Source organism: Euprymna scolopes, chromosome 27 (assembly GCF_053919585.1).
Source record: "Euprymna scolopes isolate OS-2025 chromosome 27, ASM5391958v1, whole genome shotgun sequence".
Classification (NCBI taxonomy): domain Eukaryota; kingdom Metazoa; phylum Mollusca; class Cephalopoda; order Sepiida; family Sepiolidae; genus Euprymna; species Euprymna scolopes.
This window is the reverse complement of record NC_136508.1, coordinates 70795475-70813587: the sequence shown is the minus strand read 5'-3', so window position 1 is coordinate 70813587 and position 18113 is coordinate 70795475. Positions and strand designations below refer to the sequence as shown.

At 30.8% G+C, this 18113-nt stretch overlaps 1 protein-coding gene across 1 annotated transcript in view; it reads left to right on the top strand.

Annotated features, from left to right (window-relative positions):
- Nucleotides 1-1347, top strand: part of LOC145248915 (sex peptide receptor-like) — a 1158544-nt gene extending 1157197 nt beyond the window's left edge. Inside the window, exon 8 of the mRNA XM_080110699.1 lies at nt 84-1347. Within this exon, the coding sequence (XP_079966825.1) occupies nt 142-1335 (1194 nt within the window). The 5' untranslated portion in view covers nt 84-141 and the 3' untranslated portion in view covers nt 1336-1347. The remainder of the gene's footprint in view (nt 1-83) is intronic.
- Nucleotides 1348-18113: the final 16766 nt, after the last annotated feature.

Here is an 18113-nt window from a genome sequence, read left to right as displayed (position 1 = left end):
TACATTTTGTGTTAAAGTTTTGCTTTATTTATTTTTTATTATTGTGGATTTATTTTAATATTTCTTTCTTTCTTATATTACAGAACGAGTACAATGCAGAAACTGATCATCATATAAGCTATTAGAGTGGAACTTACCAGAATGTCAGTGTCAAGCCCTGACTTAACGATGGAAGGCGAGGTGACCAGCCCTGACCCCACAGTTGACTGGGTGACCCCAGGTGTGCCAGAACGCAACAATTTTAAAATATACCGCATCGCCAGCGCTAACGATTATCTTTCTGTTCCTATTCTCGGCTACATCACACCTCACCTGGTGGTCATCACTGTCATAACCAACTCCTTGATTGTCATTGTACTCATGAAACGAAATATGAAATCTCCGACAAACTGTGTCCTCATAGGAATGGCTTTATCCGATATGTTTACCGGACTCATTCCTATGCCCATCTATGTCTACTTTTACACGACGGGTTACTACCGTGATTACATGCCGTCTTGGAGCTGTCGGATATACCGGATCTTCACGGATATCATACCGACGATATTTCACACGGCTTCGATCTGGCTGACGCTCGCCCTGGCTGTGCAGCGATACATTTCCGTATGTCATTCGTTTAAGGCTCGCACTTGGTGTACAATAGACAACGTCATCAAGGGAACGGCGATGATATATACGTTCGCGAGTCTCATCCAAATTCTACGCTTTTTCGAGTACCACTATCGAACAATCGAGCTAAAATCCGTAATTTACGAAAACAAAACGGTGTACGGCTGTCAAGTTTTCCGTTCTGACTGGCTGATTCGTTGGGAGAGGATTTATTACAACTGCTACTACTGGTTCCGCGTGATATTTGTCCATTTCATTCCTTGCACGGCTCTCGTGGTCCTCAACGCTCTGTTGATCAACGCCATGCGGCAGGCAAAGAAACGACGTGAAGTCCTTCTCATGCAAAATAAGCGTAACGAATCGAAGAATATAAAAGACACGAATTGCACGACGCTTATGCTGGTAGCCGTTGTCGGCCTATTTCTTTTCGTGGAACTACCGCTCGGAATTATAATGCTTATAAATAACATCCAAAACACGTTAGACTTAATGATCATTGATAGCAAGTCATTGTCAGTTGTCGGGCAGATAGTAAATATGGTGATATTACTGTCCTACCCCTTGAACTTTTTTATTTATTGTGCTATGAGCAAGCAATTCAGAAACACATTTAAACAGCTATTTTGCTGTGGTCCAATTCCGGTGGAGAGGGATTCATCCCAGTATATGACTTTACCGACGGAGAACGGGAAAACTGTAACAACCGGGGCAGAGACACAGCTATGAAAGAAACAAAAATCTCCAAAATAAAATTTTAAAAAAACCTACCAAACAGTATAATGGAAAAAGGAAAAAAAATAACATTTTCCTTCTGATTGTTGCATCTTTTAGAAATCAATTCGCCGAACAAAAACTGAAGCGATAGCTTCAATAAAACGAACATAATAGACAAAAACGAGATGTTTTGTTTAAATATCTCGTCGCACGTATACGACACGCCCTTCCTTAATTGTCTAAATTCTTATTATTAAATATATAAGATTAGGATTACGATCGATTATATACTATAATTCAAAAAGCATAACAGATAAAGAGTTTAGTTGTAGCGTGTATGTTTAACGTAAATTGATTCGCCGGAAGTCGATTAAAAAAACGGAAGTTATTTTTTTTTTTTTTAGATTTCAATTATTTAATAGTTTCGAATGAAAAACACTCCCTTTGTAATTATATATCAGCTAAGCATCAAATTGGTGAATCCTGTTTTTGTTTAAATTTTAGATGCAATATTTTGAGTAGAATTAGGTTTGCCATGGATTTTAATTATGAAATAATCGCCATTGTAAACCTAAAATGTCTTCCGTATACGATAATAATGTGGCTATTGGAATCTAACATAGACTTCATTGTTTCTTTCACACACGCTAGGAAATTCTGTGTTACAACAATATTTTGTAATCTATTCTGATCAAGTTCGCAGTATCACGGTTTCAATAGGTACAAACCAAGGACGTCTACCGCAGCTAAAATATGCATTTGTGTTTTACTAGTATCATATAATAATTCACTCACCAAATGTCATTAGGCATTAAATTGCCACAACGAAATATGTCATAAAATACAAGCCAAGAGATTTGGGTTAAGAAGAGGTCAAACAACCAATTAGAGAAACATTTAACGTTAAACTTGCAAACAAAACTAAGATTTTCGTTTAAAATTGAACAACTCATTTATAGAAGTTCTTTTGATCTTAAATATTGCTACTAAAGTGATAACAACCGATTTTTATTTCGTTTAAAATTTCATCAGTAAAAGTATAACTCGATTGAAGGCGCAATGTCGTATACGTTCGTGAAGATCTGAAATGAGATGTTGAGTGTTTAATTAAAAGGAAAAAATTGATGATGTCATAATTTTTTATCATGAAAAAGGTCCGACGATTGAAAAAAAATATATATATATATATATTTATATATATATATACATAAACTCGTTTGAGGAAAACATGATGAAACGAAATTTATCGACAACTCTAAAAAAACAATAAAGTCTGGCATTTTAGTGCGATCAAAATGAGGTTTATCGATTTTTTTCATATACATTTTCAAAAATGATGAGATGAATACAAACCGATCAACAATAAAATGACATGTTTAGAGAAAAAATATTATAAAGAAGGAATTGAAAACCAAACATAACGACAAAAAGAAAACGAAAAAATAAAAGAAAAATGACGAGAGATTTGAATACTTGATGACAGAAATATAAAGTTCATATATTTAAAAATATTTCAGTATGTTACTGACATGTGTAGTCAGTTTCTTCGCCAAACTGGTCAGATAATTTATATTATTTCAAACGGCGGGTATGAATTTGACCAATAAAACTATTACTATACAATATCATGTGTAATATATATATATATATATATATATATATATATATATATATATATATATATTTGTATATATATATTTGTATATACATTTATGTACATATTCGTAAATATATGTAAATATATATGTAGATCTATTTAAATATATATGGAGATAGAGGGAGGTCCATTATTTATATATATATATATATATATATGTATGTATGTATGTATATATATATATATATATATATATATATATATATATATATATATATATATATATAACACGTATCAAGTGCGCATGGAATGCGAATAACAACGTAATATTAGGAAAATAAACAAATATTTTACTTGTTTGAAATTTATAATTTAAATATATTTCGGAGCTAAACTCTATCCTCGGTATGTTGTTTTCTTCTATTTTTTCTTCTTTCTTTAGCTCCAAAATATAGTTATGTTATAAATTGCAAACAGGTAAACTATTCGTTTATTCTCCTAATATTACGTTGTGATTTGGCTTTCAATCGGACTTGATGCGTATTTTATTGTATTCAACTTAAATCAACGTTTCTATATGGAGCTCTAACTATTTATATATATATATGTGTGTGTGTGTGAGTGTATACGTATATCTATCTATCTATCTTTATATATATATATATATATATATATATATATATATATATAAAGTCAATAGATTTTACACTTTTGTTTATACTCGTTATTGCCATTTATATTATTTGGTAGTTTTAGACTGTTGTACGCATCTTGGCACACAATGACACTTTTTTTTTCAAATCCTATACACCATAGTGACGATATGATATTATTCACGTGAACAGATCTTCTATATGTTATTATACTTAGTACTTCTTAGTTCAATTCCAGGTAAATATAATTAAAGGTGGGGTTGTTTTCTGTTATGCATCTTTATTACTATATACATACTTCCCTAGTTACAGATCTTGCTTGGCAAAAATTCTCGTCTAAGTTTTAGGTAGATTATTCAGTTGAAGCTTTTGTTGAGACAGTTATGAAATAAAGTTTTTAAAAAAACACACGTAAAGATATCCAAGAAAATCGGAAAGTGCAAATGTTTTACGAATGGAATACTCCAAGATTGGAGAAAAATGTAGAAATATGTAAATAATGTAAACCGTGTATGAATTACTTATAAAGGAAAAACACTGAGAAGTTTTATTCGATTTGATGCATTCTGTTAAAAAACAAATATCATGTCAACCGGTAAAAAAAAAAGAAAAAAAAACGATCCAATAAAAAATAGAATTCTTCTCGGATAAGTTGCAGTCGTTTCATTTGCAACTTTTACCATTAACAAAAAAAAAATGATATTAATTTATTTAGTGTGATAGACCATCGAATTAGCAGACGTTCTTATAAAAATGCGTGGAACCTTGTAAATTGCTGTGTCAGACTATTTTCATAGACCGTTGTAGAGTTGAATGTAATAAGCAAAGAAGAAAGCGCCTACGCGTGTGTGCATTATGTGGCTACGCGATTTGCCTTCAAGTGGGATCTGAGAGAGAGAGAGGGAGATTAAAGATGAGAGCCGTGGCTTTATGAGGTGTAGTCTCGTGGAATTGCACAAGATCACACCGCCCACTGCACATATATGCAAATTGGATGAGTCATTTTTTTTTTTTTTTTTTTTTTTTTTAATAAAATGACTGTTGGCAGAGGTGAGGGAAGACGCATGCTCGAAGTTGAAAGAGAAAGCTGTGAGTGCCGAAGTTGACAGTGACGAATTCTGTCTGAACTTTTTGTTTATTTTGTGTATTTATTTTTTTTTCTGTTTACCAGCCATTTTAACTGCAGATGGATTCTGTTAAGAATAAAATATCATGTCAACCGGCAATAAATAAATAAATAAATAAACAATCGCACAAAATCACAGATTAGCACAAATATATCTTCTAAAATAAGTTGCGGTCGTTTCATTTGCGCCTTTTACCATAAAAAAATGATATTAATTCATTAAGTGTAATAGACCATCGAATTAGTAGAAGTTCTTATAGAGATGCGTGGAACCTTGTAAACTGCTGTGTCAGACTTGTTTCATAGACGGTCGTAAAAGGTGTGTGAAACTTACGTATCAAGGGGTGTTAATAACCGACTTATATGCAAATCCGATACAAGAGACACATGAACCAATATTGAATGGTACTAGAGAGACTTGTGGAAATTCCACAGCGACATCTTTCATGTGTAATATATCGCTGTTACGTATAATGTGTATGAATGGATAGTCCGCGGTATTATTGTAGCTCTTTTGTTAAAACTGTAAAATTATTTATCTAAGTTAATCTGGGCATATGTAGTGTCAGAATATATCTGGTTTTCACGGTTTATCTCCAATATCCGTATAGGTGTCTGCGATATATTTCCATTCGATGGAAGCCCGGCGCGAACGCAATCCGCACGATATTATCGTACTTTCTTTAGATAGAACTGATACTACCCTTGGATCGTAGCCAGATGACCAAAAAAGTATATTTCAGTTTCACGTACTGCGCAAAAACTATATCATTTATTTATTTATTTATTTAACATTGCGCCTTTGGTGATCGGGAGATCCTTTTTTATTAATATGGAGGACAAAAGATGATAATCTACTACGAACATTAAATTCACGTTTCTATATTCTAATAATTTAATGTTCTTAGCATAGTATCACTGTCTATCCTACTTTTTTTAAAAATAGGATCTCTCGATCGAATAGTTTGTAATCTCGAAATTGTAACACACGTACGTTAAGCGCATAGGGTATTAATATATAGATTTCGTATCTGAGAGTGGCTGATCGATGAGAATTCAAATTCAAGCATCCCAAATCAAGGAACATGTAGAAACTCGTAGATGCGCGGACTCGGCTAGAAATGATATTTGGAACCCAAGTCTGAATGAACGTTAAAAGACCCGAGTTTTTTTATAGAGGCACGACAGTTTTTTTGTTCTATACATAAATAGACAAACATTTGTTGGCTTCAAAAGAGAATTAAATCTGGTCAGTACATGGTGCGGAAGACAGAACAGGAGACCTCGATGGTATAGCCACGTTAAGAAGCAGATGAAGTTTGCTGATTAATATATAGATACCAGGTCAATTAAACAGAAGAAAGCGAAGAAAACTCAGGAGAAATTGCTCCACTAAGCTTGAATTTTCGGCACCCGATTGCCAACCTTTAATAAAAAAAACAAAAAAAAAATCACTCGCCTGGCGAAAAGGACTATTAACAGTTTTCCTTACTCGTTATACGTGCCTAAATGTAAACTAAACTTCCATGAACGAAGTTTTTTCCTAGAACTGTTCGCTTATGGAACCGTTCCGCCAGTCTGCTCTCCAGCTGATTACAATATGGTCGCATCTAAGTCTAATGAAAAAAGTTTTTGTTGAGCTTCCCCCCTAAATAATCCATTTCTACCCCATTTCTACCAAAAACTATTAATACGCTATTGTTTCAGAGATTAACGTTCACTCATTAACCCTTATCCTCGAGTAGCATTCAGGCTTGATAAGTGATGAGTTCCATGTAAAAAGGTAGTTAAAATGGACTTAAAAGAAAGAGGGAAAAATAAATAACTGACCAGGCATAGGTTAGTTCGTAAGTAAGTAAAAATGTCCGACATACACCGGCATGTAAAACGTACGTTAAACCGGACATCCTGTAGCACTGCTTGAACGCATCTTGAATAAGATGCAGTTATTCAATATGCACGTTTATCGACAAACCGGAAACGTGACCGATCGACGAACAGCACTTGTCATAGCAATACGAGGATTCATCTACAAGAAACACTAAATATAATAGTAAGAAAAAAAAATGAAAATACTGTTTTATCCTGATGTGTCACAAACAGATAGAACGACATGATCGCGATTGCTTATATAAGTAACACAGCGCGGACGCGCGTATGGCGGGTGTATGCTAATGCCGAGCCGTGTGCGAAGCGATGTCACGGAAAGGGAAAAGGCTATAAAAATTAACACATGAACAGACCGATGATCACGTTCGAGAGGACAGAGGTCAGAGAGAAAGAGGACGATCACGTTTTATTAGTGGAAAGTACCTCGAAATGAATGTCGTTGCTACAACGGAAAAAAGTCAGTGTAGTTATTACATGTCTTCTGTTATTTGCGACGTACTCTGCTACAACGTGTTGGGTTCCAAATGTGTACTTGTAAGCGTATGTGTAAGGGTATACTACGTTTAATACATTTAATAATCCAGTTCCAAGGTTCACAAAGTCACATTCACTTACGGTCTTTAAAAACTATGAATTCATATCCGTTCCTCGTCTCTGTGGAACAGATATCGTGTGTGGGCCAGACACTCTAACCTCATGCAAACTACCTAATCTTAGCAAGCTAACGTTTAAACGACCCCATGCTTTGAACCTAAGGCTAGTAAATCTAGCTATTTAACTACAACTAGATGCAGAAAATAAATTGTGTAAGATCTGGTGTGTGTATGTGTTTTTTTTTTTAACAACCGGTCGACATGATTACATTTATGATTAATAGACGATGTGATTTCGCAGAGAGCACTCATAAATTATATAAATAAACTTGTAAATATCTGATCAGTTATATCCCCGTTTTCTAAAAACTATGATATATGTTTGTTTATGGGTGTGATATTGTTAAATTAGTTTGATTTGATCTTCATTGTTTTAATTGACAAGTTGGCATATCGATTATATTTTGCTACATTAATAATAATAATAATAATAATAATAATAACAATTGTTAATATTATTAATATAATTATTATTATTATTAATAATAATAATGACTATGTTGTTAGACATAAATAAGGCTTAAAAATGAAAACAATACAAAAAACATACATATATATATATACATATATATATATATATATATATATTTGTATATATATATATTTGCAAATATATTTATGTGCATATTCGTAAATATATGTAAATATATATGTCGATCTATTTAAATATATGTCAATATATTTGTAGATCCATTTATATATAAATATATACATATAGAGAGAGAGATAGATCCATTTATATATATATGTGTGTGTGTGTGTGTGTGTGTGTGTGTGTGTGTGTGTGTGTGTGTGTGTGTGTGTGTGTGTGTGTGTCTATATATACGCATCAAGTGGGCTTGGAAGCCAAATCACAACGGAATATTTGGAAAATAAACAAATATTTTACTTGTTTTAAATTTATAATTTAAATATATTAACACATTGGCATGTCGATTTTATTTTGCTATAATAATAATAATAATAATAATAATAATAATTGTTATTGTTATTCTTCTTCTTATTATTATTATTATTATAAATAACTATGTTGTTCAACTTAAATGAAGTTCACTTAAAAATAAAAACAACATATATATATATATATATATATATATATATATATATATATATATAAGATGTGTGAGTATGTATATATGTATAATAAATATATTAAAAAGCTCTAACGGAAATTTTTATTGCAGCTTCATGGTTAATCTAATACCAAGAAATAATTTTATATATTTTCTGTACGATATTATACAATGGAAATTCAAATATATAACAGCGTTCGAGATTTACACGATTTCTGAAGTAGCGATAAAGCACGGAAGTCATGAAATAATCCGTATCTATTTTTATGTGTCGTTGTTGTTATTATTATTATTATTATTATTATTATTATTATTATTATTATTATTATTGGCTGACAAGCAGCTTTCACACAGGTCATCAAAGACCTCTCCTTGTAGCAGAGTGACAACACGTCTCCCCATATTTCTAGTGCTCTCCACCTCTTTCAATATTATTATTATTGTTATTATCGTTATTATTGTTATTACTATTATTATTATTATTATTATCGTTATTATTATTACTATTATCATCATCATCATTATTATTATTATTATTATTATTATTATTATTATTATTATTATTATTATTATTATTATTGCTACTACTATAAGGCGCTTCTATATAGACCACTATGTAAGAAAATTGTCTCTTAAAACAGCATGTGGTTACAACAAATCTCCCCAGATCTACGTGTAAAGATATTAAGATTTCATGTGAACACAATCTGATTTACATATTAATTCTACCCGATCTATAATGAACAAACGTTTATGCATAATTATTATTTGTGAAACACACACACACACTCATATATATATATATATATATATATATATATATATATATATATATATATATATATATATATATATATATATACCAAAAAGTGTATTTTATTGTTAGTTACAATTGTTTAAAGACTATTTTGACAAATTCAAACAATATGTCGTTTGGAAATTTTCACAGGAGCCGCCTTTCGTCAGACTACTTAAATAAAAGACAGATTAACAGTGAAAGATTAAGGAAAAGAAACATTTCAGTTATGAGGAAAAGAAAACAAGCCAGGACACTTTACCTCTGTCACATCCATTGTCACAGGATTTTCAAGTGACATATTGTTTGAATTTGTCGAAATGTTCTTTAAACAATTGTAACTAAAAATCAAATACACTTTTTGTTACTATCAAACCATTTCTTGAAGTCATGATTTTTGTTAAAACAGTATACGAATGCTCAATTATGAAATATGATAATTTTGTAGCTTACTGTTTAAGTCATCTCTCTTTTTTGGCTTAAGTTTATTGGTATATGAACAATTACTGAATTATATAAACCCAGTATAATTCGAAATGCTACAAATTTCTCTCTCTCTCTCTCTATATATATATATATATATATATATATATATATATATATATATATATATTTATATATATATATATATATATATTAATCCACATACATTGCTGTTTTATTGCATCACTGCTAACCAGTGTTGCTCGAAATGCAACTAGCTCAAGCCAGGATGCATATCAGAGGAAAATAAGATAAGAAAACCAGTTTCTGTATTCACCTAAGACGCTTCCGTGTGTCATTTTTTGTAAAAATATAGATATCATTTCATAAGCATGGGATGTTTCATGATAGAGAATCATAAATAATAATAATAATAATAATAATAATAATAATAATAATAATAATAAATTATATAATTTTCATTTCTTTTAGTGTATGATTCAAAATATTCATACCATTAGAATAGGGATTTAAATATCCAAATCACGTTCACGAAACAAATGCTAAATTGTTTCATGAAATGTGCGAACGTTTTCAGTAAAAATTACGATACCCGAACATTCTCATCATCAGTTTATTATTATTATTTTCTTTTTAAATACAAGGTAGTAATGATCATGCAAACAATTTTATAATCATAATATATTTTCAAACCTTTATAACCGTTGATTATATTCCAAGCGCTAAAGATTTTTTACTGAATATATATATATGTGTGTGTGTATGTGTGTGTGTGTATGTGTATAATGAATAAATGGCAAAATACTATAATATAAAGTTCATGATGTTGACCATCGTATAATTTATTCCCTGAATTCAGTTGGCATTTACAATTCTTGACAGTATATGTTTCGTAGCGCAAAATCAAATACTTAACTATTATATCAATTAGTGAATCTATTATCTTCTTAACTCATCAGAAGAAATCAATCCGTCAAAAGACGTGAAGGATTGATGGTTGCTATTTCTTCAATTGTATGTCAACTGAACTAAAAGAATAAATTATAAGATAGGCAACAGCATGAACTTTGAAATATAGAGTTTTGTCATTTATTCACTACATTGCTCTGTAATTACATTGAGCTTATTAAATAAGGATGTGTATATATTATAAAAACATATATTTCCACAGATACACACATATATATATATATATATATATATATATATATATATATATATATATATATATATTCTACTTAGTTGTATGTTGATACAGATATCCGTAACATTTTAGATGGAGCGTTAACGTACGAAAAATTTACATTTTTTAAAGAATATTTACTTGAATATTTACACAATTTATAGTATAATAAAATGTTCAAGCATCAAAAATATAAAAGTTTTTTTTCTTATTCCATGGAGTTTTTAAAATTTATACTTGTCTTTTTGGTCATTGTATTTTTTTTTATTTAATAAACCATCGTTAAAAAATAAATCATAATTCATTCAAATCCAAACTAAAAGTGCTTACAAATAATAAATATATGTATAAATATACAGGTCCTAAACTAGAACAGTCAATCGATTTGATTGAAAAATAGGCGATTGAAAAAAGGGGGATCACAAGTATTTAGATGCCAATGAGACTAAAACATTTATGGATTATCATTCTATCCATATAGGCTCGAAAACGGTTTCATGAAATTTCACAGGGGAATTTTAGAGGTGTTCTGAGATACGTTTTGTTTCGGAATGTCTTCGATAAGTAACGATAATCGATAATCGATATAATGAAAACAATGAACAGGCTATTTTGCATAAAGTTATCGCCTTATACAGCGTAACATCATTAGTGTATTTCAGGATTTTGATAACCGCACCAGCAGAAGCCTGATATATTAACCTGGCGTATATTACGGTTTATATAGTTATCAGCTACGGATTTTGAATGATATCTATTGCCACATTCTTGCAAACGAGAGAATTTGGTCAAGTACATCATTGAAACGAATTCATGAACTAGATGCTAAAATAAATACATAAGCTAAATACGTCCTTACATATAGAACATCTTGGGAGATGTCTCACTGACAAACTTAAACTCATTAACCTTTATCCTCGAGTGGCATTCAGCCTTTAGTATGTAGTAAATACCTTCAAATAAAGGCATTCTTTTCATGGAGACATATTTACCTTTTTAAACTCCAATAGCAGTGGAAAGGCTTTTCCTGCCTTTATTGGGTTCAAAACCGGATTTGAAACATATGGGATTCCTTTTCCCCTCCCTGCAATCTCTTCCTCACAGAAAAGAAGTTATTTGCATGGTAATTGCTCGACTGAGTTTCAATACATGAAAAATATTCACAATGAACTCTCATCTTGCTACACCCACTGTCAACAATTTTAAATTCTCTCTATTTGTGCATGAATCTAAACGAAAATTCTAAGAAAAATGCTTCTTTCCTAGTAAACTCCGGCTGTGGAATTCTTTACATCAGGCCTCTTTTCGAGCGTTCTACAACATTTTCAAGACTAATGTAAACAAATCCTTGTTCGGTAGGTGTTGTCTCACTGAAACTTTAACTCATTAACCTATATCCCCGAGTCGCCTTCAGCCTTAAAATAAAAGCATTCTTTTCATGGAGACATATTTACCTTTTAAAACTCCAGTAGTAATGGACATTTCTAGAGTTTGTACTGTCGTTCAGCTACGTTCTCAGTTATTAACGTGATTGCAGCTTGGTTAGTAATTGGACTCACAAAATGAGTTGACATTTTCAGTGCGTGATGCTGATTCGAGGTGGTGCTATCGCCATCGTTACGTCTGATAACCCTAACCCCAACTTCAAATAGAATTTATCTGATAAATTATTCTATTATGTAAAACGCATGACAAAAACATTATAGCAGCATATTCTTATAAAAATAACGTTAGTAAGATACTTGCTGCCCATTTTTGATTGGGTTTTGCATTTTCTTATTACTAACAAACCAATTATAGAGGTATACTAGTAGGGGGGTCCGGTCGTAAATAGCCTTAAATATGATATTCTTATTTGTCCAGATTTTATTATAGTCGTGATTTCCAAAGTAAAAAAAGAGCATTTTGGTGGCATCAGTAAGAATCGAAACTGAAATCAAATTCGTAGCTTTAGAACGTGGTGACATTACCACCGGACCAACGTGGCACGCATACAAATTGATTAAAAATTAAAAATTTTAAATAAATGAAGATTAATATACAAATTATTTTCAATTTTGACTCATTTTTGACCCATTAAAAACTATTTTACATATATATATATTGGTCTATTAATCAAGATTAATAGACCAATTATTTTCAATTTTTACTCATTTTTGACCCATTAAAAACTATTTTACATATATATATATTGGTCTATTAATCAAGATTAATAGACCAATTATTTTCAATTTTTACTCATTTTTGACCCATTAAAAACTATTTTACATATATATATATTGGTCTATTAATCAAGATTAATAGACCAATTATTTTCAATTTTTACTCATTTTTGACCCATTAAAAACTATTTTTACATATATATATATATATATATATATATATATATATATATATATATTCGTTCAATACATATATTATCCTAGCGGGCAGCTGGTGTTGCCCGGTCATCAAATACTTTTAAATATATTTTAATTTGTGCAGATTTCGTAGTTATTACTATAAAGTCAATTTTTTCTTGATCAGAATAGAGTATCCAATATAAAGTAATGAGCACTTGGCGTTGCCCGGTCGTAACATAGTCTTACATGTGATATTTTTATTCATGCATATTTCGGATTTATTACTACAGAGTAAATACTGCATTGATTATTATATTGTGCCCAGTATAATATAATAATTTAAAGTGTTTTATATTACTGGGGGGTTATCAGCTATAATCACGACCAAAGTATATAGCGTTCCAACCGTAATAGCCACCGTTTGCGCTATCGGTAGTTTGATTAGAAATAAGTTAAAAACGCTATAATGTACAAATATAAATGTATATGTGTTGAAGTGCATTATAATGTATAAATATAAATGTGCATACGTGCATTTGAAATCGACGTTTTTCAATGGTGATCTCTTGAAGTTATTATAAAATCGTTAGTGATTTCCTTATAATATTTGCATATAGTATTGCCAAGGCCGCCGCGAAAGCTCTCTCCACCGTGCTAGAAATGTTTCAAAAGAGAGTTGCCAACCTTATGGATCCTGATCTGTCATCGAAGCTTCAACATTTGTCTCATCGACGAAATGTTGCATCTTTTTGTCTGTTTTACAAGTATTTTTTTAGAGTGATGCTCCGAGGAACTACAAGCACGTGTACCCCTCAACGTAAATCCCCCCGACAAACCCGACAAGCAGCAAAATCCCACCTCTACACAGTAGAGACCTTTAGATGTAAGAAAACCTTCTACTTTAATAATTTCTTTGAAACTACCCTCCGGGATTCTGCTTTCCCAACTGTACTGTCATGCAGAAGTTCAAATTTAATGTGAACAGACATCTTGCTGCTCAACTCCCTGCATAGTATCTCTGCAACTTATGTCCCCGATAGTAGTTCCCTACATCAAAGCGGCATTGTGTCTTGTTTGGGGGTAAAAATGGAATTTAAAAAAATAAATGAATAATGATATACAAAATAACTATTAATAAATAGCGTTCAGTATTTGTTAATTACTTTTAATAAAAAAACAAGTTCTACTCTTTTTTACATACACGAGAAATCAATAAATACAACTATCATGATTACATGTGCCGATGCTACATAGTGTACTTTTACACTAAATTTTAAACGTTTTGTACGCACTAGATACAAAACGGGATAAACTAGTTAAAAACGGAAACTAACCCACCATCTTATTAATATCGTATGAATCCGAAGACTCTAGAGATGGCATTGATATCGCCGGTATTTTTTATTGTTAATATTTATTTTACAAAGACATCGGGTACTTAAGAGAGGGATCACGTGAAGGTTGCCAACCATACTAAGTGAAAATGATTATGCTATCGAAACGAACTTGATTAGAACTTGGAACGCCCAGGTTATTACTTCCTGGCGTGAACTACTTGACCACTGTCAGGTTTTAGTAATATGCCAACGTACAGAAACGTCACCGAACAAGTAGCGGTTATAAACAAGGACTATACATTTTTAACAGATAATTATTTATTTGCTAATATAAAAAAATATCATAGATAAGGATTAACAAAAAGTCGAAGATTTACAATTTGTAAACAAATCATTAAGACGTGTATTATTGCGTATTAACTGTGTTAGTATTATTGGCTCACAAGGAGCTTTAACACAGGGCTTCAGAGATCTTTCCCTGAAAACAACCTCTGGTGTTCCCTAGGTTTCCAGTACTCTCCAACCTCTGGTGTTCCCAGGTTTCCAGTACTTTCCACATCTTTCGATAGCATTTGCAAATATATTTGCATTATCCCAACAGCTGCTTGCCATTGATTTCTCGTTGGTAGCAGCTATTAGCATTTGTTGGAAATTGAGTGGCAATAAGCCTCCCCAAGGTCCCAATTCTCTTTGCACTTATTCGGCTGAGGTCTGGTCAGTTCATCGGTCTTTCCTTTCTCCTTGATTCTACTTGGTTATTTGGTCTCACTCTTTATTATTATTATTAGTATTAGTAGTAGTAGTAGTAGTAGTAGTAGTATTAGTATTATTTTTAATTACTTATGTATCTATCCGTCTTTATCTGTGCCTAAACCTAAACGTAGATTCTATGAAAAAATATTCTCTCTTAGAACTGCACGCCTTCCGTTTTCCTGCTTTCCGCTGACTACGGTCTGATTGTCTTCAAGTCCAACGTAAACAAGTTCCTGATGACCCGTTCCACTTAAGTTAACAAATTTACAGAATTTCAATTACGAACAAGTACTATATTGTTCAATCTCACTACTGTACACTCTTAACCCTTGCCCTCGAGTGGTCTCTGGACCTTGATAAGTGGCGATGCCCATGTAAAAAAAAAACAATAGAAAATCCACATCACTGCGGCGTTTGTATATCAATTTATAAAACTATTCACGCATCAAGTATACATTATGAAAATAATGCCAGCTGAAACTTAACGGTAATATACATAGTTTTAGTTTAAAGATTGATGAAATAGCAACGTTATAGTATGATGTATATACACAATGGCAGATTAGTGCTATCGGTTTATGTTTTAAATATACTTTCCAAGTTGACCAATAATCCTACTAGGTTCCGGATCAAAGGTGTGTTTGAACAAATGCCCTCTGATTCGGACAGAAGACGGATTATATGTTAACATGTCTATATGTCTGAGTAAATTATTTCAAATACAAAACAGCATATGTCATATCTATTGGTTTTAATTCAACAGTTTTAAAGAAACTATTGCAATATATTTTATATGGAAATATATAACAGAAGCCTTCATACACCAGTGTATATATCTATAACTATACTCCTATCATTTTTTTTGTGTGTGTATGTATTTATATACCTATTAAAAACACTTTTTTCTATTTATTTTAAAAAGAAAAAACATACTACTTAGTGGTATATGGTCGTGGAATTGCATTCATCTGCAAAAGATCTAGCTAATTTGCATATGATTTTAAATATGTATTTCTAATAAATTCCATAGTAGCTTTGGGGGGGGGGGTTTCTGTAGGGGATGATCATCTTTACTTTAATATTACGTGTAATTATATTCATGCAGATATTCTACAGGATTTATACTTAGTTACTATTTGTATGCAAAGGTTATAGTAAACACAAATCCCTTTCTATATATATTTATGTATGCGTATATATATATATATTTATTTTAAATGTTTGCCTATCAAACTCGTCCTAGAGTTTTTTGCTCTACAGACATGAAGTTATATATATATATATATATATATATATATATATATATATATATATATATATATATATATATATATATATATATATATATATATAGGGTATGCGAATCCAGGCGAAACTTTATATTTGGGTTTAGTGTAGGAAAATCTGTGGAAAAGTGTGAACATTTTAAAACAATGGAATTTGACAAGTGACGGTCCAACGACGGCATTACAAATATGCATGCATAACGTAATAGCTATTGGTTCATGTTTAAATTTTTAGCTTTGCAGCAAACATGTTTTCATAGCTCAGGCATTAACGTCTAAGGTAAAAGTAAATTGTAAGTTAAATATTCTGGTTTCCATTCTCGGTGGGGGCTCACTAGACAATTTTTTTTCACTGTTAAAGTCATTGCTATATATTCGGTCCAGTATAATAGAATAATGAACAAAGAATCTGTATTAATCAAAATATAATATTTAAACGTATTTTACGACCGGACAATGCCGGGTGGCCTGTTAGTATATATATATATATATATATATATATATATATATATATATATATATATATATATATATATATATAAATATATATATATATATATTTATATATATATATATATATATAGAGAGAGAGTACATATAGTATATATATATATATATATATATATATATATAAATGTATATATATATATATATAGAGAGAGAGAGAAAGAGAGAGTGCGAGAAAGAGACAGATAGAGACTTAGAAGTGCAGAAATTTATTTTTATACACATATGTATTTATTAAAATTAAATTCAATTTCCTTACACATGACTGGTCTTTTCACCCGTTAGGTCTTCAATTATTATTTGATTCATGGCTTCAACCGACGCTCCGAAACTTGAACTTCATTAACTGTAAATATTCAATCTCTGAGGACGTGGAAGGCGATTCCTCCAACATGACACAAAAGAAGAAAAAAAAACTGCCTGTGTATCCTAAAGAAGTTCTATTTCAACCATGTAAATAAAAAGTTACTACAATCTATTGTTTGACAAGAAAGACTTACTGAAAATTTTTTAAAATAAAAATGCCTTTTATTCCTTGGGGGTTTTAATAAATGACTCGCATTCTCAGAGGAGAGTAGTTAGCAAACTAATGTTCGTAGGCAAAGTATAATTTTGTTGGTTAGCACATGAATTTAAAACTAAAAATTATGATAGATGTGAACTCTGTATAAGAGTAAATATTAATGCAGGAATGGATATTAATGCATATATATACATATATATATATATTATTTATTCGAAAGTAAACAGTTACATTTGGTCGCTACAAGCAGTCAATTGTTTCAGTCAATAAGATTTCGTCAAGCGATCTTGAATCATTTGCCACTGCAGAAAATATGTTTTTTTTTTACTGTTACTAAATAAAAAATTATATTTTGCTCTTGAAAGATTGAGCACTATCTAAAAATACCAATGAGTTAATTGGTTCCTACCTTGGAATATCTCTAGCCTTGATTTATATATATATATATATATATATATATATATATATATATATATATATATATGTATGTATATGTATATGTATATGTATATTTGTATATACATTTATATTCAGGATGTATCTCTCTCTCTATCTCTCTATTTCTCTCTGTATATATATATATATATATATATATATATATATATATATATATATATGGAGCTATAC